The 23,560-nt window shown below is 41.6% G+C and overlaps 3 protein-coding genes across 5 annotated transcripts; 2 read left to right on the forward strand and 1 right to left on the reverse strand.

Moving 5' to 3' along the window:
* Window positions 1-146: 146 nt before the first annotated feature.
* RB195_000188 (uncharacterized protein) lies at window positions 147-7,483 on the forward strand (the record flags this gene model as incomplete). Of its 2 annotated transcripts, none has more annotated exons than XM_064196379.1 (15): window positions 147-266; window positions 2,968-3,127; window positions 3,186-3,295; window positions 3,347-3,445; window positions 3,996-4,094; window positions 4,149-4,246; window positions 4,361-4,500; window positions 5,295-5,473; window positions 5,549-5,619; window positions 5,717-5,825; window positions 5,890-5,982; window positions 6,086-6,226; window positions 6,903-6,960; window positions 7,069-7,227; window positions 7,302-7,483. In XM_064196379.1, the coding sequence occupies 15 exons, from the start codon at window positions 147-149 to the stop codon at window positions 7,481-7,483; spliced, it is 1,818 nt and encodes a 605-aa protein (XP_064052260.1). The 2 variants fall into 2 exon arrangements, with proteins under 2 accessions (XP_064052260.1, XP_064052261.1); XM_064196380.1 differs by having other exon boundaries at window positions 147-161.
* Window positions 7,484-9,101: 1,618 nt separating this feature from the next.
* On the forward strand, window positions 9,102-13,150 carry RB195_000189 (uncharacterized protein; the record flags this gene model as incomplete). The annotated part of the gene is made up of 7 exons (XM_064196381.1): window positions 9,102-9,242; window positions 9,948-10,068; window positions 10,774-10,884; window positions 11,832-11,957; window positions 12,113-12,228; window positions 12,296-12,376; window positions 13,049-13,150. The coding sequence occupies 7 exons, from the start codon at window positions 9,102-9,104 to the stop codon at window positions 13,148-13,150; spliced, it is 798 nt and encodes a 265-aa protein (XP_064052262.1).
* Window positions 13,151-18,226: 5,076 nt separating this feature from the next.
* Window positions 18,227-22,528, reverse strand: RB195_000190 (uncharacterized protein; the record flags this gene model as incomplete). Of its 2 annotated transcripts, XM_064196382.1 has the most annotated exons (7): window positions 18,227-18,477; window positions 18,529-18,628; window positions 19,018-19,098; window positions 19,167-19,303; window positions 20,132-20,352; window positions 20,416-20,575; window positions 22,483-22,528. In XM_064196382.1, 7 exons carry the CDS (start codon window positions 22,526-22,528, stop codon window positions 18,227-18,229), a joined length of 996 nt encoding a protein of 331 aa, XP_064052263.1. The 2 variants fall into 2 exon arrangements, with proteins under 2 accessions (XP_064052263.1, XP_064052264.1); XM_064196383.1 differs by lacking the exons at window positions 18,529-18,628; window positions 19,018-19,098; window positions 19,167-19,303; ... (1 more) ...; window positions 20,416-20,575; window positions 22,483-22,528 and adding an exon at window positions 20,671-20,725.
* Between the last annotated feature and the right edge of the window lie 1,032 nt (window positions 22,529-23,560).

The raw sequence follows: 23,560 nt of genomic DNA on the forward strand, positions 1-23,560 counted from the left end.
CTCTAGAAGTCCTTGATTATTTACCTAATCACAATTAGGTGGTTTAGCCTTTTACTTATGTATCTGAGAAGTCTGAGCATCGGTCGTATAATCCTGCCTATTTATTGTTTAGATACATAAAATTGTTATAATTTTCGTGAGGAACGATGGGCAATATTCTGGTGAGTGAACTACATTTGTCGGAGTGGACCGCCGAACGAATTGCGTTTACTTCAATTTGGGTTTACCTCGTGGTGCTAGCTATTCGCCGGTTTATTTTTAATAAGGTGCGCTGAAAAATCATGTTAATGTCATGTTGCTGCCCTAGTCTCCTATGCATCAATTTTGGCAGGGCGAATAGTGCATAAGTAAACTCACAGGCTGGCTTCAAGGGCCATAGGAGTCGATCACAAGCACTTAGTCAAGGAGTTGAATGGGGAACACGCTGTTGCACATCATTGTTGTGTGTGGCTCTCATAGCCGCAGATAACAAAGCTCATACACAAGTTCGATCAGTTAGCATTACACCCTGATTCCTTTGGAGATCTAGAGGAGACACATATTTGCTTACAGTTATCAGGGCGCAGCCATAATTCTAAACCTCCAGGTAGTTTCGATACAAGTTTGAGAACATGTTGATGTTTTCGTGCTGCATTCTGCGAACATAACAATATCGTTGGTGTCCTCGGGATCGGTCAAGAGGTGTCTTGATGCTAGGACAATGTCACCAGGATACTGGTCCATTGTCCTTTCCATGATGGTATCGATGGCGAAGTTGAAAATGAAGGGTCACGCCACTCTACCTTTTCTTAGTCTAGTTGTCACATCAAATGATTGCATACATCTGGAAGCTGTTCGGACTGCAGTGGTTGTTCGCTGATTTGCCTATCAAGTACGCCAACTAACTTTCCTTCTTCGGCTCGAAGCGGCCAGAGAAAGCGGCCTCGATGAGGAGAGCCAAGAACGGCTTCGTTCAAGGCATCACCGCACGAGTCTGGGCTTGTATGGATTTCCGATGGCTAAGGACTATACGGGGTCGTAGATTACAGTTGGAATAACGCACATTTCTTCCTTACCGCCGTAAAAAAAGGCCCGGAAGATGGGGCAGGTGCACAAAGGTGGCGCACCCCAATAGAACTCATAGTAGAAAACAGCGTCCCGGAACGCTCGAATTTCTATTGAAGCGCACCACCCTAGTGCACGCGCCGCATCTTCTGGGCCGTTTTTTTTACGGCAATTAGGAAGAAATGAGCGTTATCCCACCCGTTTCTGCAATCTACGACCCCGTGTAGTCTTTAGCCACCGGAAGTCTATACCATCCCAGATTTGTGTGGTAATGCCTTTAACTACATTATCTTCGAGTACCACTGCTACATTTCGACCACTCTGCCAATTGACGACACACGATTGACTATGTGCTCACAAGATTAGAAAAATCAAACATAGAACAACCGGATGAAAGCCGTCCCAAGATAATCCGTTCCAAAACCTCGCATATAACACGCCGAAAGGAGATTCCTCCATAGTTCCTATGATCCGGAACGAATAGCTTCATGTAGAGGGGAATTCTAATAGGGTGTCTCCTTCTGTCGATCCATATTGGGAGGATTGTCTTCGTCATCTCAGATATCCCAGACTGATTTCAGCATCTCTACGACAATTCCATCAACCCTAACAGACCTCCCATTCTTCAGCTTTTGGATACAGATCAGGAACTCTGACTCAGTTGGTGAGTTGGCTCTGTGTCTGTCTATGTTTGCATCATATGTCGGTCCTTGAACGTACTCGAGCTCAGGAGCTGATTGCGCTTGTTGGTACAACAAGGTGTTAAAATGATCTTCTAATTTGTTGGAGTTGTTCCACCGATAGCTGCTCCATTAGTATTGTTGAGGACTGGAGAACAACTCATTTCGCCAGTATACTGTTTTGGTGAAGCCAGAAGGTTTCTCAGGTTCTCAAACTCCCTTGTTCATACTTCTTTCCATTCTTTTTGTGGTTTGGTCGCAGCGAACGATGGAACTTTCTTCTCAGACGCTTCCCCGGGAGTCACCAGTGTTTCGGGCGACTTATAAGAATTATACATGGATTTTGTCTCCAGAAAAGCAAACTTCTTCGAGCCGGGGGCGCTTTCCTTGCAGTGTCCTGGATATAATTTGATACTCCCCATCGCAAAGATTCTTTTTGTTCCGCAGAGGATGTTGTTCCGTTCCTGTTTTGGTAGAGGTGGAGCTCGTCGTTTTCTCTTGTAGAACCGTACCTTGAAGCTGAGAAGAACTGCTTAGTAGTCAGAGTTAAATGCAACGTCACAAATAGCTGTGGATTCCCTATCTCTCGACTAAGGAATGTCCTTGGTCAGAAAGAAGTCGAGCTGAATTTTGAGAGTTATCATCGACCGCTTGCTTATCTCTTAGGGCGTAAAAGAAGATGAACTTCGAACACATGGTAAACTGATGGCGTCGTCGATTCCTCTTGAAAACGTGGATGAGGTGAGAATGAGGTGATGCCTGCTTGTCCACATAAGTCGTCTAAGTCTTTACCATACGATCTCACAGTAGTACAAATCTAGACAGCCTAGTTCAGCCGATTTCTAATGTTTCTCTGTTTCCTCTAGTGCAGCAAAGAGCACAGAGATACCGTGCAAACCAGGACGGAGCGGCTTATTTGAGTTCACTTGACAGTGCTTGGCAGTTCTGATTTTCCAGGTTATGGGCTTTAGCAGTGTGCTGGACGACAGCACTTTTTTTTAAACGAGTGAGATTATTGCACCACACTGTAGCGCAGGTTAAATAGTTTGTACGTCCCCACTGCGTACTCTCAGCTTCCTGGCGGCGTGGTCTCGCGAGCAAGTAACAATCAGACGCGTATGCGCAAAACAAACAAACGTGCCACAACGTATCATTATTTAGTATTATATTGCTTATATAATACTAAATAATGGTACATTGTGGTACGTATTAGTTATATAAAACTAAATAATGGCACTTATAGCCATGGGGAGCACGCGCAAACTGTCGACAAGCAATCGAAAGGAATGAGAAGTCGCGCTCAGCGGGCTTTGAAGAGTTTCGGTCTCGGGTTGCAACAGAGGATTCCGCAGTTATCGAGAGGAGACGAGAAATACTATCTTGGTCGTTATTTGATCTGAGAGGTGAATATTTCTAGTAGGTTAAAGTCGAATCCATGTAATCCAGTTCCTACTTTTGAAGATCGTCTGCAGAAGGATGAGCTTAATGCCGTGCAAGCATTGGAGGCCTACGTATGGAAAGCTATGGAAGTGCAAGAACGACTCAATTGCTGTATCGAAGTTATCAAAGAAGTGGGCTTAGACATTATGGATATCAACTACTGGTCAGCTTTCATTTTGCAGGCTTTCGACACTGCTGCTGAAGCCGATAAAAATTGGTCATTTTCGAAGGAAAAACCACCTCTTTATGGCATACCCTTCAGTGTGAAGGGGAATTTTTATGTAAGTCAAGTTCCTTGCTCACATTATATGGAATCTCACGTGACCTTAGACGAAGAAAAGATTTCTCCAGAAATATAGTATGTAGATGAAGACATAGAAGAGCCGAAAATAAAGCTGTGATCGTACGTGTAGTTTTGATCCAGTTAATCAACAACTTTCTCTTTCTTGGCTAACCTATTCAGAGAGACCTTCATTTTCAAGGGGCATCAGATTGATGTTGATAATATACATATACATAGATAGCAGGGAGATTTGTGGACAGCGATGAACATGAAAGTGTAGAACACGATTTTGAAAGTATTGGGTCGTAGTTATCCCAATCAAGTTGCGATGTCCATTCGAAGTGTACCACACTTCACTATGTGCAACCAGATAACATACGCGTATCGTAATGCAAGGTATCTTTTCTACAGTTGTTGAAAGAAGGATGCTGTGTATTTTTTTTTTCAAATGCGTTTTAATGTAACGTGTTGATGCGTGGAAGAATCTCTATTAGACTATGATGATCGTGATTATATATTCATTCTAATATACAAGTATCCTCACTCAGATGCCAGGTTACGATTGTTGCATCGGTTTGGCAAAATTTCTTGGTCAGCCAAGGTTGGAAGAATGTTCTTTTGTGACACATCTACGCAATATTGGAGCAGTACGTCCTTAGATCGTGTTCCACACTTGGATATTGTGAAGCACTAGCTTGTAGGTTCCTTTCGTAATAACCAATGTGCCACAAGCTCTCATATCTTTTGTGTGTTCAAACGCTGTATATGGAACTACATGCAATCCTCACGATGTCACCAGGTAAACCTTTCTACACAGCTTATCATAATCTTTCTTGGCAAATTGATATATATATATATATATCAACTTGCCAAGAAAGATCATAATAAGCTGTGCATATATTGATTTTATTAGGTCGCCGGGAGGTTCTTCTGGAGGAGAAGGGGCCCTTTTGATGGGTGGAGGCACTCCATTCGGCACAGGAAGCGATCTCGCTGGAAGTTTGCGCATCCCTGCCGCATTCTCCGGTGCCGTGACACTGAAACCAACGGAAGGTACTGTAGAATGAGAAGTATGCCATTTGGGCTATAGTGAATACGACGTATACGTATTGATTGTAGACTTATTATGGGAGTGCCCTTTAAAAGAAGTGTCGTATATTTCAGAGGTGAAATTGAACTTTACGCGTAACCTTCCACTTAAACACATAACTTGGGATGTGAATCCCCTGTCAAGGTGAAGAATCAGTATCATTCCAGCGCGGATAGAGTGACTGCGGCGTGTGTTCTTTTTCTCCTTAACACATGCACCCGCTCTTTCCTCTGTTCTACTCTCCAGACGAAGGCGCCTGGCACTCACCCAGTAGAAAACACATTCGGAGTCCACTATAAATACTTTATTACATGCTAATGTTTCGGTGAGTTTGTCTCCCTGCAGAGTTGCGTTTCATCAGTTAGGATCGTATCGTAACTTCGGAGTTAGTTCCGTTTAGGAACCGACAACCCAATGCCAAATAGTGCCGTTGACTGACATTATTTTCTAGATTGTCAGTAACACATTGTGAACTGAGAAATCCGTCTGAAGCTCTATTGAGCACCGTTCCTCCATGTCTGAGGTAGAATAAGTATAAGAAAAACAAAGGAGGCTTGATGAAAATGTTTGTGAAGAAGTTTTCACTTCCACGAGCATTGCATTGGACACTGCCAAAGGCATGATGTATACCCTCCATCTTCTGCATGATATCATTGATTGCGCCTATCATTTGGTTGGAAAATTACTGTCAACTTTTAAATTTTAAGGTTAGACATGGTAAATTGTCTAGACTATTACGAAGAAATGTTGTTTGTAGGTCGCCTAGTCGTGGTAAATACTCATCCTGGAGTCCCTGGTCGTTGCCGCCTAGGGTTGAGTTTCGGTTTCTTCACGCACACCGTCGAGCAGCAAGTGATGTTGCTCAAAACGATAATCGGTAATCCAGACTATCGTGCGATCGTTCCTACATCCATTCCTGCTCCGCTTAATGACACGGTAGATTTTTGTTGTTTTTGAGAAGACTTTAAGTTACCCGAGCGAGTGTTTTGGAGTTGGAATTTAGTTTTCTAGTTACTGTCACAAAGAACCAGACTCAAGATCGGGTATTACGATGACGACGGATTCTGCCCACCAGTGCCTTGGTGATTGTTATATTGAGATTTTGTTTTAACTTGCTCAAGACATTCTCTGTCTTGAGGAACAGAATTGGCACTGAGATTCGGTTAATGTTACTTGCAGCGTAAAAAGATGTGTGTTGGAAACAGTTGAACGTCTTAAACGAGAAGGGCATGAGCTAATTCGTTTTACAGTCCCTAAAGTGGACGAAATGGTGCAGATATTCTATAAGGTTAGTTAGCTTCACATATTTGTAGTAATTTGTCAAGTTTCCTATGAAACACATTGTATTGAAGCTTCTTATGGCTGATGGTGGTAATTACATGCAATCTCTTTACGATAACGACATTGTTGATCCGTACATGAAAGAGTTTGTGATGCTCTTGAAGGTAAAGTTCATTCTTACATCTTGCTATTTACTGTCTCTATAGATTTGAATCTAACCCACCAGAATAAAATTGAGAGAACGTAGAAAGTTTTGTGTTCTTCTAGGTGCCCAATTGCTTGCGTTGGCTTTTGTCTTGCGTAATTCAAAACATCAGCCCTCAACTAGCCGCACTTGGCACCGCCTATGTCTCGAATCTTGAGGATCTCCGTTACACACAGGAGCAATGCGATAGGTACAGAGAAAAGGTTGGTCTAGTGCTATTTTTGAGTCAGAATGCAATGTTTCAACAATGCTCGGTATGAATTAATTGTGCCGGGAAGTCAAAGTTTTCATTCGTTTTTAACTGAGACTGTGGTAAACAGCTTTCTATCAGTTTGTGTAACCACATTTTCTACCTAGAGCAGCTTGGAGTACTTTTGAGAGGACTGCAAGCACCAAGGAATTAAGAAGTTTGCAGTGCATTTAAGAGGAGCTTTTATAGGATAAGTTGATACACTTGGGGGAGCAGCGTATTAGACAAACAATTCGAACAGAATTGTGACAGAGGTTTAGGACTTGAAGTTTGGTGCAATTACATATAGTCGGGTCAATACGACATGAAACACGAGTGTAGTTGATGTGCATTTGCGTACGCGCTCGAAACGGCGCTGTGGAGGCAGCAGTTGGAACCGAGCTGGGCCCGTCGCCAACTGCAGCGATGGATGATGCCAGCAAGGATTTCACCACGCTCCTAGCCACTACGTTCCACCGTGCCGCTTCGAGCGCAGCTGCTTACGTAACTGCATCGAGCTTCATGACGTTTTTACTCGCCTCTAGTTTATGTTCAAGATTTCCAAAATGCCCTTTACATACGTTCGTTAACGCGTTTTTATATAAAACGTTTGTGAGATAAACGTGTCAATTCAGTATTCGTTATTTCAGTTCACGGAGTACTGGAAAAGTCTGAGAATCGATGCTTTGATTTGTCCAGCTTTCCCTGGTACGTGATGTTTTCTCCTTTTTCTTCGTTTTGGTGAAACCTGACTTCTTATGAGTTTCGGATTATAAATGTTGAGATAGAATTACCTAAAAGTTTCACATTTTCAAGTTCCGCCTGTACCGCATCGGTTTCCATCGAGAATGTCAGCAGTGGCAACGTATACGGGATTGTTCAACTTGCTAGATTTTCCTGCTGGTGCAGTTCCTGCGGGAAATGTGAATGCACAAGACGACGAAGACTTGATGAATGAAGAGAAATATCCTGTTGGTATGTGGTCTTTCTTTGATCTTTCAAATTTCCAGCGTATTGAGCGATCTCTTCATTAACAGTTCTTTCTTGAGGTTACAACATCGTACTGAAGACCATACGCGATGCTGCCTCAAGAAGCGTGGGATTACCTCTTTCCGTTCAAGTTGTGACGCTTCCATATGAAGAGGAGAAATGCCTTCGCCTCATGAAAAAAGTGGAAAAAGTGTGGAGCAACGAGGGCTCCACAAAGGAGCTGCTAGTACCTTCAGATTAACTTTGTTATGATTTGCAAAAAAAAAAACTTCATAAGAACATTTTTGATTGTTAGTACATTCGATATATCAATATGTTATTCTATTTAACTTTTTCACATGTTATATACGCAAGACTTGCCCTTGAATATTTATTACTTATAAGTGTTTCTCAAAGTTGTGACCTTCGTTCTACGGAATTTTCTGTACGATCTAAGAATTTGTCGATAGTCCAATTTAGCAAGTTCTAATTTTAGATCTAAGAATTCTATGATATAGATAAAAGAATTAAAGCGCGTTGAGTAAACATTGTTATGATCATGTTGTTCAGAGAAAAGCGACCCTTAACAGCTGTAGGTTTTATTTCCCACTACTGTCTGTTCATGGTGAAAATGTTATTTGTTGGCACTTAAAAGAGTTTGCGGTTGTCCCTAATGACTAAACGGTACGGAATTATTAAGCGTTTGTATTGTATGCCTTATCTTTGACGTATCACCGGCGTATAAATAGAATCTATCAGCTCAGTCTCATTGATTGCCTATTGTTCGCATCTTCGAATCGGTAATAAGGGCTCAGGATTCCCTGGCTCTGGGAAGGATGGACGAAGAGAGACGGGTATTTTCTCTATGATGGTAGTCACTCGTAGGAACCTCCTTGTTACCCATGTCTTACATGGGTCCTTCTGTTCTAATTCTGGAACTAAGACATATCTTCTACATTGGTTTTGGGGCGCTGCTCGCCTAGCTGATTGATAAAGATACTATGGAATCATTTGTCCTTTCATTGGATTGATGCAGGTTTTGATCTCAAGGATCTCTGATCAGCACACTGATGGTCACTGAATCAGTAAGTCCCGGGACACAATCACAAGCTCCTTCTTATTCCCGGGACACAATCACAAGCTCTTTCCTATTCCCGGGACACAATCGCAAGCTCCTTCTTATAACTCTTATAAGATCCTGAGTGGTTGTCAGAGATCTTGGCAAAAGGTCTGGTGTGCATCGAAACGTTGTCATTGTTAGTTCCATCAGCCTGAGTTCCAACTGTACAGGCTGTTGGCTGTTGAAGTAAAAGTAGGAGTGAAATAGAGGTCTGTTTCTGTCTAGCCTGATAAGTTTGGAAATGCGATGTTTTTGACTATCAAATTATCCCCGCTTCTGACAAAGCATCGTGTTGTTTTGAAAGTTCAAAAAGTTTTTCTGAACAGTTGTTGTTTTGAGCAATATTTTGATTCATTATCTAGAATTGATTTTAGGGGAAGGTGGTTGAAATTATAGTATGGTCAAAACGACAAAGGCACGGTACAGTTGTGCAAACGATTGCGCGGTAGAGCGTAGGGATTACGGTCAAGAGGGATCCTCGCCAGCATCATTCTTAGCAGCAGTTCGCGATGGTTCCTTCTCGATTCCAACCGGTTTCCGGCCACAGTGCCGTTTTGACTCTACTATATAGAGTTGTAATTATGTATTCTGAGAGTTAAGAACGAAGCTACGTGGCGTATTCCAGCTAGGTGAGGTACGGAAACAAGTATTTATGTTATCTATGTCATCAATTGACCTTTTATACCATAGTTATCTCAATGAATTATAACAAATTTTACAAATATAACACTGAAGAGTTGCAGATGTGCAGCAGGCAGTAATGAACCTCATCAAGCATGAGAAGAAGTCTGGCGGAGATGAGGTTGATGCTCAAGTACCGTTACGAATTTCGAAAGCCATCATTTACGGTGGTTCTGTTATTGTACCTGATGTCATAAGTTCAGAGCATATCTATACTCATGTGAGTTGGAATACTTGGTTTCTCGTTGAAAAAAAAAACAAGTTGAGGATATCACACTTATCCAGGAACAATCCCTATCTATAGAAACGAGATTTACGAAGTTCATGTATGAGCACTGCTGGGTCCTATAATTAGTTAAAAGTTAATGCAAACATGAAGAATATTTTGTTTGCACTGAGTATTTTGGTCAGATTCATTTGGAAATCAATCAGTTTTCGTGATATTTACCTCTGGTTATAACATCTATCGCGCACTCAGAAATCTTTGCTTGCCAATGTTGTGCCCTTATTTGGTGTAGATTTTATAGCTCAACTCATCAGTCATTATCTTGAACTAAACTGTAAGTTTTTAAGACGCTTGACTCGTTGTAAAGACACGTTTCTCTGCGGTCATGTGGCAACTGTTTAATTGCCAGATTAGGTGACCCACGCGGACCTAAGTACAGTCGGATCAAAACGACAAGAGGCTTTGTACATCCGGGAGCGAGGTAGGACCATCGGAAATTGCGGCGGCGAGTTGTGCTGGCAAATATTCCCTTCCGCTTCTAACCGCCACTCTCGGACGCACCAGCGCAACCGCTTACGCAACTGCAGCGAGCGTCGAGTCGCTGCAGTTGCGTAAGCCGATTGTAGAAGGAACTGAGGGAACGTTCACATATTTAATTGGCAAGTATAAGATGTTGTTTGATGCTGTGTAATGTTCAAGGGCGGCTACGGGTATTACATGGGCGATCGACAGGATCGAGTGAATCATCTTCTGTTCCCAGGAGAAACTGTTGGAGGTGTCGATATCCCGCCGTTAAGCGAGGCAGGACGTGATTGGAGCGGTGAGTTATACAATTCGGCAAGATGTTCCCACTTATAGTGCGACATCGCGTAAGCATTTATAGTAATGTCAAAACGACGAGAAGCACGGTGCGGTTGCACTCGAAGCGGCGCGGTGAAAGTAGCGGTTGGAAAGGACCATCGCGAATTGCAGCAGCGAACGATGTTAGCAGGAGTCATAACTCGATCCTAACTGATATGCTCGAACGCACCGCTTCGAGTGCAACCGCTTGCCCAAGTGCACCGCGCTTTTGTTTTTTTGACAATACTATACGTATAAGACGGTACGGTTTTCAAAATTCACAGATGACCACGACTTGCGACGCGAAAGCGGATTTAAGAGAGTGCCACAGAGCATGTTCCCATGTGCGCACTGTCAACGTCTGCATAAAGAAAGCCTAGCTTATTTCCTTAGCCAGACTTAAAGCCAGCCACCAACTTCCTGTAACGATTCCATCAGTTTTCGACCGCACCTGTGAGTGGTCGAAAACGTCTCTGGAGCGGTTTTCGGGAATTTTCGTTGAACAGGAGAGGAAAGGAAGTGCTTAAAGAGGACATCTCCCACTACGTTGTATTAGTGGCCTGTGGCTAACAATTAACATGCTGCATTTTTCCAAATAAAAGGAAACATTTGTTTTTATTGAACATCAGGATTTTCTAATTTTTGTGAAAGAAGATTTTCCTTTGTACACTTAAATGTGTTTCAGAGAGGTCACCTGTACACGATAGGCTTTACCTCAGTCCGGAGGAGACGATATTCCTTTCCATTGAAATGAAGATGTTAGAAGTGTCAGAGAACAAAAGAGTTTTGACACCAGGTGTGTAGCAATGAGGTTTATTTTTCGGAACGATCGTTATTCATAATGAATTCAATTGCCGAATCATAGCGTTGTTCATGGTGGAGTTCGGTCTTGTTGGCTGTAGTATCGCCTGTGTTATTTTTCGATGCGAACATGTATGTGTTTTGTCCAAGAAAATTGCGTGATGTCTTATGAAAATATCATTCATAGATCTCCAGACACAGCAGTCTGATCTTCAGAATATTACCCGTTAGAAAGAGTGGACATAATACACCTTCATGTCCATTTTGAAAACAGCCTTAGCGGCAGAGTCGAAGGTGTAAAGTCGGGTCATAACGACATGAGGCACGGTGCAGTAGCGTAAGCGGTTGCGCGCGGTGGAGATGGCGGTAAAAATCGAGACGGAACCATCGAGAAGTACGGCAATGAACGGTAGTAGCAGTTGTTCTCACTCGATCCTAACCTCTACGCTCCACTGCACCTCTTCGAGCGCAAACACATACGCAACTGTACCGTGCTTCATGTCGTTTTTAATCTAGTATGGTTGGGACAGAATCCACCTATTTTTAACAAATTTTCCAATTTTTTGTCGACTAATTTTTGAGAGAAGAAAAGAAATGTGGGGAAGTAAAACAATTTTCTAGTAAAACAAATCCTCCATGAGTAAATTTTTATAAGATGTCAGCTGAGTTATTGGAGTTTTTTCAAAGTCACACAAATTTTATCCGCCAAAAAAAGTCCAAATTTTCGCATTTTCGTAGCAATCAGACAATCCTAGCCTTGCATTATCTTTTCTGTATCAGCGCATACCATAGTTCCACTGTTCAGCATACATATCAAATTGTTTTGGTTCCATCTTGCCATTTTCACAATGCATTTGCATCTATCTTTCCTCCTTTTTCTCAGAAAATTTCCATCTTTCAAAATAGTCAAATCTGAATCATAGCTCGTACGTTGACTTTCAGATGAACTATGGCTGCGTATGAGAGACTTAGGTGGTTCGATGTTCTTGAAGAAATACGTTGTGTATCGTTATCTTCGACGATGTGGGTGGTGTGTACGAAGTGGTTTGCCGTATGGATGCCATTACTGTGAGTTTGTCACATGTCGGATTTGAAGGTCATATTCGACTGTTCTAACTTTCCACTTCTTTTGTATTTTTTGTATATGTATGTATATCATATGTGTATATGTATGAATGTATATCATTTTGTGTATAGTATTATTATTATTATTAAATCTTTAGTGATCTACCGCGGAAGTCCCGAGTCTCACCATGCAGCAGCTGGTGTGAAAATTGAAACTCAAATAGAGCCTCGGTTCTTTGTTGGTATGAATCGTGTGTTGACTAATATGAAAAAGGTCTTGTGGTTTATGTTGATTTTGTTTCTGTGTTTTGTATCTAGAGAAGCGTTATTCCCTTATTTAGGCGTTGATTATAATGAGTCCGACCATTCCAGACGGCTTGAACACGGCAAGTCACAGAAGTGCGGACTCGGTGCTTATTTCGGTATGTTTGGATTGCTGTTCGTCGAAAACGATGATGGGAAGAACCTTTCTTTGCGAAAACTGACTTCTCCGGTCATGATGTTTGTGTCTTCCCAATAAGTGTTCTAGGCACTCCCTGACTACCATATACAGGTACCAAACACTAGGAACTGTTGGTATTTAGCGCCGCTCCAACGATATGGAGCACGACGCACGACTTCTGTGTAGAAACGCTGTTATCTCGTGAAAAAAAAAACTGCGAGTGAGGTGATCCCGAATGTAAAAAGGGAGAGAAAATTTCTGTAGTAGACTTCATGGCACTGGTATAGAGACCGACGAAGTCTTGCAAAAAATTGCAAGAACGTTCTGATCTAAAACATGCCTATTACTGTCTCAGATAACGCTCTTCCCTAGTTTTGAATAAATTTTGTCTCTTTGAAAGTGAAAGTAATTCGTTGTGTAAGTTATAAAAAAAATTTTCAGAGTTCGAAAGTACCGGAAAAATCAAAAGTGATGGTGTAAACAACGATTTTCTTCTATTTCTGAATTTCCTTTTCTTTTTTTTTGAAATGGTGCAAAAATCAATCGGACGGTCCCTGTCTTGAGCGTAGAGACACCCACAATTTTGCCTGCTGGAAGGACTTTCGCTATCTTGTTTCTACGTACCGTTACTTTTATGAATTACCCTGTTCAGATGTCGACATCAACGACAATGTTCGTTGAACGAAAGATGAATGAACTGAAGGCAAAAAACAATGAAGAGGTTATCCTTAACTCAAAAAAGGAGGAAAAATGAGGGACTTTGCTACTTCCAGGAATATTTTGTTTGTTTTTTTTTCTGTCCATTTCTTGAAATATTTTGAAGTAGATTACTAGCTTATGTCCTTATTTACACATTCAGAAGTAATGTTTATCATTTGGAAATTGTTCTCTCTATGCATTTATAGGTGTATATTTCACTTATGTCTTCTTTTGTTTTTTTTTTGTGGTTTACGGTAAACAGCTTTGTTTATGTTGCACCTTGAATAATTCATGCACATATCCAGGATAGAAGAATATCTCAAGATTTAGTGTTAAATAATGTTTTAATAACGAAGTTCATCCAATGCTTGTAGTCGGATCAGACGATTCTGCAATCGGATGACAGATGCAACCGCTCATATGATCTATTGGTGAAAAGCAGTAACCGTGGACAACGTAAGAGTTGAAATGCCTCTTGAATACGATGTCTTTAAAGGTGTTTTGTGAATATTTTGGTAGTTTCGGTCTAATTGTATTGGCAGAAATTTAAAAATTAGTACTAATTGCTTAGTTCTGCGATCAGCGAATCAGAACTCCCCTATATGGATAACTGCAGAAATCTGGATTCTCGGCAAGTTAGCTGAAAGCGAGTAGATGAACTAGCAATCTAGAAACTAAGTTTACGGTCAATGTGAAGCGTGTGATGGGACTTTCCCATCGGGTGTCGTACAGGGAAGGTGTCATAGGCAACAATCAATGTGATTAAGAGATCGAAGCAGGTCTTTTTTGTAGAGCGAGGTATGTTTTATGAAATGGTGTATAACAATTTGCCAGTCCTTCCATCTATTACCGTTAATTTTGAATGTTCTCCTTATAAGCCACAATTGCTGCTACTTTAAATGGGTCCGCAGCAGGAAGTACCGTATCCTTCGTGCTTCTTTTGTCTGCACTTAATGAGTTCGATTGGCTTTCCTCTGTTTTTTTAGAAATTAGAAATGCCATCAAAAAGCAGTCGAATTTTTGGAACAACCACAGCATGCTGAAGAACATTTATAAATACATCAAATTCATAGCACAGAGACAGAAGGAGAAGTAAGAGACAGGATGTTGATTCGCATTTATTGTGCACCAATAAGCTTTTGGACACCTTTATCAAGTAAAAAAATGAGTATCACACATTCGCATCAAGAAATATCTCGAGAAATTCGCTTCATTTCGTGTTTAATCGAGTTTGATCCTTCAATTTTATCGTTCCAGCTACTAACGCTTTTGGTTTCTCTTTTTCAATAGAAAATTCAATAATGCCCCGTCGGGAACTTCGAATGAACCTCTGTTGCTAATTGAAAACCAGATATTTCTGAAGGTCGGGCTATTTTTCTCCATAACTTCCAGATAGGTTGTTGGAACTCCCTTTGAAGAGCGATAATACAATATCTTAAAAAAGTAACTTTAATGTACATAAATAATCTAAAAGATGTCATTTAAATGTCACAAATGTCAATGGAATTTGGATGAGGATCATAGCGAAGGATGTAAGACCAAAGAAGAAACTTGAAGGCAGAACCGACATTGTGCAGCAAAAAATATTTCAGAAGAGGAAAAAATCAAAGTTTCTTGCTTTCAGCATCTGGAAACCACCAAGACGTGCTTTGCAAGAACTGATAGATAGGGATCCATGGAACTACACATCCGTTTAAAGATATACCGCATCAGTACGGTCTAAACGTGATCTTCCAAAAGAAAATCTTAGAGGAGATTTTAGATGATGATTTCTATCCGCTAGTGAGTAGGGTTTATGAGATAGTTTAAACCACCCACTTTTTGGCAACGTAATATACAGACGGAAAAGTAGCGCCGGACTGATCAGTTTATCCGACGAAACAACTCATTACGCAAATAGCATTGACTAACTGAAGCCGCGTGAAGTGAAATACAGAAAAAAACGAAGCGGTAAACATGTCTTCACATTTGTGTTACTAATGAAATTCACTTTGCGCTGTTTTATTTCGTCAATCACACGGGTGTAAGAAGTTGCCTTGTGAGGTGAATTGATCAGCGTGGCGCTCTTGATTCACCTTTTTTCTACGCTCAGCGGAATGTTTCGGGCTTTCGCTGTGGTACTTGCAAACTAAGCCATGGACCCTACAAATACTCGATAGAACTGGGGATCTCTAATTTCAATGAACGGAGCCTTCGAGAGCAGCGAAACTGTCAGACAAAAGTGGCCAACATCAACAAAAGAAAAGGAAAAGAAAATCGACTCATAAAGTTTTTTTTTTTTACGAATAGATCTTTTTTTTTTGCAGGCCTGTCGAATATGTGCTAGTCAACGTTTGAGAATTTGGGGAAATCTCCACTTGTAGGTAGCGATCTAAATGTACTTTTCTTCTTGTCGTGGATAAACTCATTATCTGAGGGCGCTTAAGTCCTTTTGCCAACTATGTATTCCCGGATAACGGGCACACTGAAGCTCCCAAGCGCTCTTGTTGTCCAAAATTCCTGAATTCTTGTGCGAGTTTGCGCATCCTCCCTGTGGTAACTGCAAACAACCTCCCTACTACTGTTGTGGAGATCCCAACGGCGTTAGCTTAGACAACTTTTCAGAATCACTCCGGAAAATACAATTCCGGCAATTCATTATTGATCCACGTAGATGCCTTCGACTTCGATGCCTAATGATGTAGCTGTCGGTGAGGCAATCCTCGGTTTATCAATAAACCACAAGTGGTGAACAGGCTGGCTTTTGTTTTGGTCCAGTTACAACTGTCCAGGTGTCCAGGTTATTCCCAGAAGGGTGAATGAAATGTGGCTGTGGCGCTTGAAGCGATTACCCTTTCTGGAATTCAAAGCAGCTTTCGGCTCTACTTCTCATTAACGCACGTAGAGACATTCGAGGAAGGTTCATTCGCTTAGTCGAGAACAGGAATAGAAGACCAGTTGCTATTGTTCGAACAACACGCAAATGCACTTCGTTCAAAGTGAAAATTGAAGTAAGACGAAGGATGTTCTAGGACTGTTCTTGTTCAACTTTTTCATCGATGATTTCATGAGAATTACAGTTGGGCAGTGTTCCGACTTGTTGATGTCATTTTAACACCATTTGTACGTAACCTAATAGACCCCGGATACTCCGGCGATGTAGTAATATTTGCATCAAGCACTTCAAAGCTGTAACATGTCGTCGACCTTGTATTGAAATTAGTCGCATTCTACGGTTCACGATTTTGCTCTTGTAAATGTAAGCGGGTGTGGGTCTCCACGAGATCCCCAACCGGAGCTAAGGGGAATGAACAACCGGCTGAACGCGTGAATTCTATTATCCCGAGCTGAAAAAACGTTGGGTACGAGCAGTTTACCATTCAACTCTTCGACGAAGTGCCTATGGTCGACTCTAATCGTCAACAAAGTCACGCTACTAGCTACTGTTTTCTCCACACTGGTGTGCCGGTCAGAGATTTTGGTAGCGACTATGATTTAGAAACTCGTCTGTATGGAAAAAAAGCTGCCTGATTTGCCAACGGTATGCCATAACAAAAAACTTTCCGCAGAAGTGAATAAACAAGGAGAACATCAACGTCTTGGCTCGCCCTGTGAACTAGTCGGAGCAAAAGGTCTCCACCTTCTTTCGTCGCATCATAAGGAGGCCATCAGATAGCCTTGTCTAAGTTGCTTAGAGACTGTTCTCAAACTGGAAAAGTCCACTAGACCGTGAAAGAAAGTCCTGGGCAGAAGTAGTGAGAGAAGATTTGGAGAAACGTGGAATAAGCAATCAGTTCAGGCAAGAAGTAAGGTTTCACAGAACATGGAACAAACTCGAATGGACAAATTCTTTGCGAGTTGTGGCAGGAGATCATACAGGACCTCGAATATGTTCAAACAGGGCTCAGCTCTTCAATGATGGGGATAGGTTGCATTACATAACGCCCGTTTGCAGTTTAATATAAGTGATTAGGCCAATGTTAAGAATACTTGAGAATACTCACGGTATCGCACCGAGCCATAGTTGCCAACCTATCACTGTTAAAAAGAACTTGATAGTATCATCATCCAAATAGTCGGCGATGCAAAATAACCCAAGCATTGATAAATAGAGAGCGGAATTGATTGTGGCCTGAAACAGATCCCTTTAGAAATGTTCATACTTTTATCGTAGTAGACGTAGTAGTTCGAATAAGAAGTCAGAGTACGCAGAAAAGGATAGAATGAAGACTCTCTGCCGTTTGGCGGCAGCGTATCACGAAACTGACGTAGGACGGTAATCTCAGGAAAACCATAGCGTTCGGGTTGTAGATTAAGAGTATTAGCGCTGATTCTCTCAGTTCCCCTTAATCAGCTAGAAAAAAACAGCGTGGGAACCACCTTATTCTCCAGGAGATTCGTTAGAATGCGCTACCTTTGTACAACTAATTTCGTGAAAAGGAACACCGTTTTCCAAGCCGTTTTTCTTAGTGGGATTAGAGTTGGATAGGTTGAGCGGGGCCACGCTGGGTTTCCTAATCTACAACTCGAACTACGGCTTTCGTAGATTTTCGGAAACGTCAATTCGTGATACGTCGTCTTTAAAGGTTTAAAGTCTTTAAAGGTAGGTATTTAGTTCGCAAATCTGAGCATGCCTGTGCTTTTTGTTTAGTTCCAACTTGTACTTCAGAAAGAGGGGTATGGAACAGCCTTGGCTGCATCTATATCTTCAACTTACTTGAGTTAATAAACGGGTTGATATCGTCTGACACGAGTGGCCTCATCTCTTCCATATCATGCGAAACATTACGCCCTACTTGCCGCCTGAACTCCCTAAACACGCTGGATATTCTCAGGTCCTCAGAACTCGTTGAACGAGGCGATCAGCTGCTCTACTCAGCATATCTCAAAAGCAAGCGATTTTCTCTAGCTACTTTCGATGGCTGTGAAAGATGTTGATACTTTCCACGTGTCATCCGCCGATACTCCATAGCGACCATTTTGGCATACTCCAGCCCAAGAGTAGTCAAGCAGTCGTCTGAGTAGTTTCATTTCCGTGCAATGAAGCCTCTCCATCACCATAGACGACGCTGTCCAAGTTAACGACGAGTTCGACCGGTTGTCCGTTCACCTCGTTTCCCATTTGAGAGCTCGAAGAGACTCTCATTTTGCACTAATCAAGGTATAGGCGTAGTCTATAAGCTTCAGCTAGCTTCGATACAAGGTTGGCACCATGTTGAAGTTTCGAACTTTGCATGAATATGGCATACTCGAGATCGGTCAAAGGACACCCTGATGGTGCTAAGGCGATGTCGACAGGACACTGGTCAACTGTACTTCGAATAACGTCATCGAAGGCGAAGTTGAAAAAGAAGTATCCTACTACCGCCTCCTGTAGTAGTCCTGCTACCACTTCAAGCGGTCCTGCACGGGGTGTGGGGCAAGAGGTTCTCGCGAAAATCGATCGCTGCTGACCTGCCTTCAGCGCGTAATTAAGGCTAGGGCTCCACCACAGCACGTGGATCTCCCAACAAGAAAGCCAGTTTGCTGGTCGCGCATTGTTTCTTCGCAATCTCTAATAAGTCTGTTCAGGATAATTTGTTCCAAAACTTCTTGTGGAGAGGAAATATGATAGTGTCTCTCCACGAGTCAGGTTTCCTTTTGTCGATCCATATTGGACGGGTGATCTTCGTCATCTCGCGAGGAAGATGTTCTAGCTCCTCTGCGGTAATTCCATCAGGTCCACTAGATTTACCATTCTCCATTTTTTGGGTACAGAGATGGTGCAGAAATGTTAAGGGTGGCAACCCGCAACGCATCTGTACTGCATTCTCTAGCTGTCCTACAGGCGTGACGATAGAGCTGAGTTTTGCGAAAATTCCGAAATTTCGAGGAGATAATTCCTGGTGTGTACCGAAGGCAGCCGAAAAATACGCGTATTATTGTCAGTATGTACATATGTACCTGAAGGGACCGTTCAGAATGGAGCTGCGGTTGGAAGTAACGTTTGTAGGGAGGAGTAGCTTCACCATCGCTTGTAAAACACTTAAAAAAAGTGCGTTTGCACTAAAGTTAGTCATTCGCTTGGAATTCAACTGATAATTGCTGCACACTTCTACTACTGGTAAGACGATAGAGCCAGGCTTTGGAAAAATTCCGAGAAGTTCGAGTATTGCCCATGTTCGACTGTCTTTGAATCTCGGCATCAAGGAGGAGGCATCATCATAAAGACGATGAATACCAATCTTGGCTACAGCTCAAGGAAATCAATTAAAAACTTCCGAGAACTTCGATGACAACCAGAATGTGCTAGAGTATTATTCTCAATATGAATACCTGTACCTGAATAAACCAAGGCTTTTCGCGTTTTGATCCTCTGGGAAAGTATACGCCTCCCTGAAAATAAGCTGACGATCACATTTGCTGGCCATGGTGGCAATAGAGAACAACAAGCAATTTTCAAAGATTACCAACCTCACTAATGTTTTTTATTCGGGATAAAGAGAAGATGTCCAAAGTTGTAATAAAAAGAGCCAAAATAGAATTGGCTATGAAGGGAAGAATTCGGCTGCAAGCGGTGTAGATGAATTGTTTAGATTGAACGTCAAACACAAAATGGCAATCCGCTGAAACTTGGTAAAAAGTTGGAAATATTCAGATGAACCTAATTTTATTATCTTTGCAGTTTCTGGTCACGTTCAACGTCAAAGTTCATCATCCGAACCGCGAAATACAATATTCGTATTTCCTAACTCCTGCATATAAGTTCGTAGTAAACTGTTTCAGTCTTGATTATCCAAAGTGTTCCAGAGAATAAAAAGAAATCAGCAGTTGAATACTAGAGTTGCCCTCAAAAAATCTCGCCTTATCGCGAACATATGAGATGGGCCTAATCTCATCTTCGTAATTTTTCTAGAATTCGTCCTTTGATTCCAGATTTTTCCAGTAATTTTTCATATTATGAACTCAAAAAAATATGCAGAAACGGTTTTAAGGGTGAGTGAGGACGGACAGTTACATTAAGTAAGATTGAGTTGAAAGATTTGGCAAACAGACCATGATGATAATGTGAACTCACAGTACACATAATCTAGTCTCACTATGAATGCCAAAAGCCAAGCAATGATAATAATTGTTGCGGTCTTGCTCTTCGTAAACCAAACGTTATATTTTAGAGGATGTAAGACGACAAGCAGACGATTGGCCGTCATTGCAATCGAGGTGTGGAAACTTGAGTATTGCAGTCCTACGGAAAAATATCCAACTGCAGGTCGATAATATTGCGGAACCCACTCACCACTGAAACATGATCCCTAATGTTCATATATAGATCTCTTTCTGAAAATAGTTTAATTAACGTACAATATCAATTCGGACGGAACCAGTACCATCATAACAATAAACAGCTCTAGTCCATCAGCCATGAGCTTTGATAGTATCAAACATCGAAACGGTGTGAATCTTCGACGATAGTAGAGAATTTGAAGAACTACCAATAGCAGTGGAACAAGACCAATGAAATCTACCTGGGAACACTCAAAAATATGATCAGTCTATCGCTTTTTCTCTTTTTCAGGGTTTGGACAATCAGTTTTCAGGTTATGCTCACTCACTTACTTAGATACTTAGCTGTAGAGTTGAGCAGATAGGCACGCAGCTCTTGCTTCGTCATTGTGCCTGTAGCTTCCCTGACTGGTGCAAACCTTGCTCTCACCGTTTTATTCAGTTCTTCCCTCAAGTTGTTCTCTCTATTCAAAGAACGTCCCATGTAGACATACCACGAAGGTTCACTATTTGGGAGCATTCAAGCTGTACTCTTCTTTTCTCGTAGTAGACAATCGTCGTGAGCTGTTTCTTCCTTCTATTTATTCGCAATCATGGCCTCTTCCTTGCTTTATTTAACTCCTTGAGCAAAGTTTCCGTTTCATTGGTACTTTTTGAAAAGAGAACGAGGTCGTTCTTTTTTCGAAAAGCACCAAGAAATCGAGAAAAATCTTCCACAAACACGTATGCTCCATGTCCTACTCTTTATCGACTATGTGAAAGCCTTCGACAGCGTAAAAGCGAGTGAAATACGGCCAGGGGTGGTCGACCAAGGTATAGATGTGTCATATGTGAGAACATTATCCAATTGCTACGATTGGTGCACCACTACGATGCAGCTTTTCCACCGCCCCTGAGGTAATGTTTATTCAGAAGATGTTATTTTTACGTCACTATCCTTTAACATCATTTCAACATTATTTGTTTTGATTCAATTTGTTCCACTACTAGTTTTTAAATTTTTCTAGTTCTCTAGAAAATAGGACTCACTGAAGAAATCGCGGTAATTTTTATACATGTAGCACAAAAGGTACATTAGATGTTTGCAACACTCGTTTTTAATAAGCGTATCGTCTGATTAGCTGACTACACTCTAAGGCGGGTGGATGTTGATGTCCTGACTTTCATAGTTTTCGTTTCCCTCCGCGTGCGAAGTTTCGAAGAGGCATCTCTCGAATTTCGGTGAGACCAAAGTACCATTTATTAACAATTACCCACGCACTCTCGGGAAAGGCTGTAGGCTGGACAGGCTCAGAAGTATAGATCACCAATGTAACTGCGGCCACAACACACTCTCGTACACGCGCCGCAGAGCGCGCGAAGATTGATAGGATCTCCTCAGCAACTTATTCGAGTAAATGAATAGACTGTTGAAGAAACTGGTACGTGTTTGAGGGTAGCCCGCCATAAAGTGCCTCATGCGTAAGGTAAAATCGTGTTTTGAAAATGAGAGGCTGTTTCATTCGTTTTGTTCCTGAAAGATTAGTTGTAACTGAGCACAATAACACTCATACTCGTATCCTACCACCCGAATCCTCTCCTTTTGAAGAGATCTCATTATTATCAATTTCGTAGTATGCTGCCTTTAAGAAGATACAGTCAAAGTTGACTGCAATTTCCATAGAAATTTCATAATACATTTCGGAAACGTTGCTCTTAAGATAAAAAAAGCCCCATCAAGCTGACCATTTTCAATTCATTCATTCATTTTCAAAATTAAAAAAATCTTAGTGATCATTCAGCTGTCAAATACTTTGATGCTGTAAACACTGCAAGACATAAGAATTTCTCCGTATTGTTCTAATTCTAGTGAATGTCCACTAACGAACGGGTGGGTGTAGCAGCAGTCGGTAAGAGGTTTGGCCGTAACTCCACGGTTGTTAATTCAATCTCGACTTAGTCCCCTCATCCTTCCAAGTTCCATAAATTACTGGCAGGGTTGCTTCCGCAAGTTACGTTGAGGCTGCACACGCAATCGTTGACTTTGAGTGGATCTGACTTAAAGTTCAACCCGTAAACTTCTCCCACAGGAATTGATGAACGCTGTACACTCTAACCATTATTCTTCCTGGTAATGTGCAGAAGTTTTAAAATATACAACGAAACCTACGACAATCATAAGAACTCCAGCGCAAGTAGAACTAATTTTCATTGCAGCGATCTTCCAGGGTGTAGGCGAACTTGTCTTCAAGGGATCTGAAATATCTACTATCTGTTCTTTTCAAAAGTAGGTACCAAAGTTAAGATGTACCGCTTTTTCTCAAGAAGTTACAGGTCCTGTCTGCAGATAAACGTTGCAATTAGCCGTTGAAAACATAACACTGCGCACCTGAGATAAGTAGGTGGCGTGTTACCTATCTGCTAAAAGGCAAGATATAAACAATTTAAAAAGTTTAACCTTAGTTTAACCTCCCAAAAAACGCCATCTTCAATATTTCAACTCAAATAGTATAAATGCCGGAGAGAAGAAACGCTGCGTGTATACAAAGATGAAAAATCAAAACAGAGCAGAGGACCACTGATTTTCAAGAGAAGTTTGGAGTGATCCTAAATTCGGGTAGATATGAGGAGAGAAACAAAACAATAAAAAGCTATCAATATTTGGGTTTCCTTAAGGTGTCAGGAAAATCTAAATCCATTAATCTCTGTCACTAGAGCGATCACAGCTATCTGGCGCGTTCCCGTTTAGCCGATACGGGCGAACCACGGACTAGAGACTACCCTGGGGCTGCCTCAAAGCGCTGATATATAATATTTCGAGGACTCTATCTCTGTGTTGCTGCTGTGGCAGAACTGACTTGTAATACCTTTGCATCCCGAACGTCGGTCCTTCAGGCCAAAAGTCTGCAATTAATTGACTGGGATGGGCAAAGAAGGCAGTTTAAACTTGCCCCAAATAAGCTTCTTCTGTGTACTGTAGGAGGGCGCAACGTCCTTCCACAAAGCCCGTTGGGCTGGAAGCGTATAGATTTGCAGGGGCCTCACAATATGGAGAAGTCTTCCGAATAAGGAAGAAGCCTTGTACCGCAGAACTGGGAACGTCAGGGATGCAGGAGTCATTTAAGCTGCTGAAACGTAAATAAAAAAAGTGTAAAATAAAGTGTCTGGAGTTAATCAATCCCGTTGGGATGCGCCACTACGTTCACTTCAATTCAGAATCATTTGAGGTTGCGAACGTGTAACT

The sequence above is a fragment of the Necator americanus genome, chromosome IV (genome assembly GCF_031761385.1).
Source record: "Necator americanus strain Aroian chromosome IV, whole genome shotgun sequence".
NCBI lineage: Eukaryota > Metazoa > Nematoda > Chromadorea > Rhabditida > Ancylostomatidae > Necator > Necator americanus.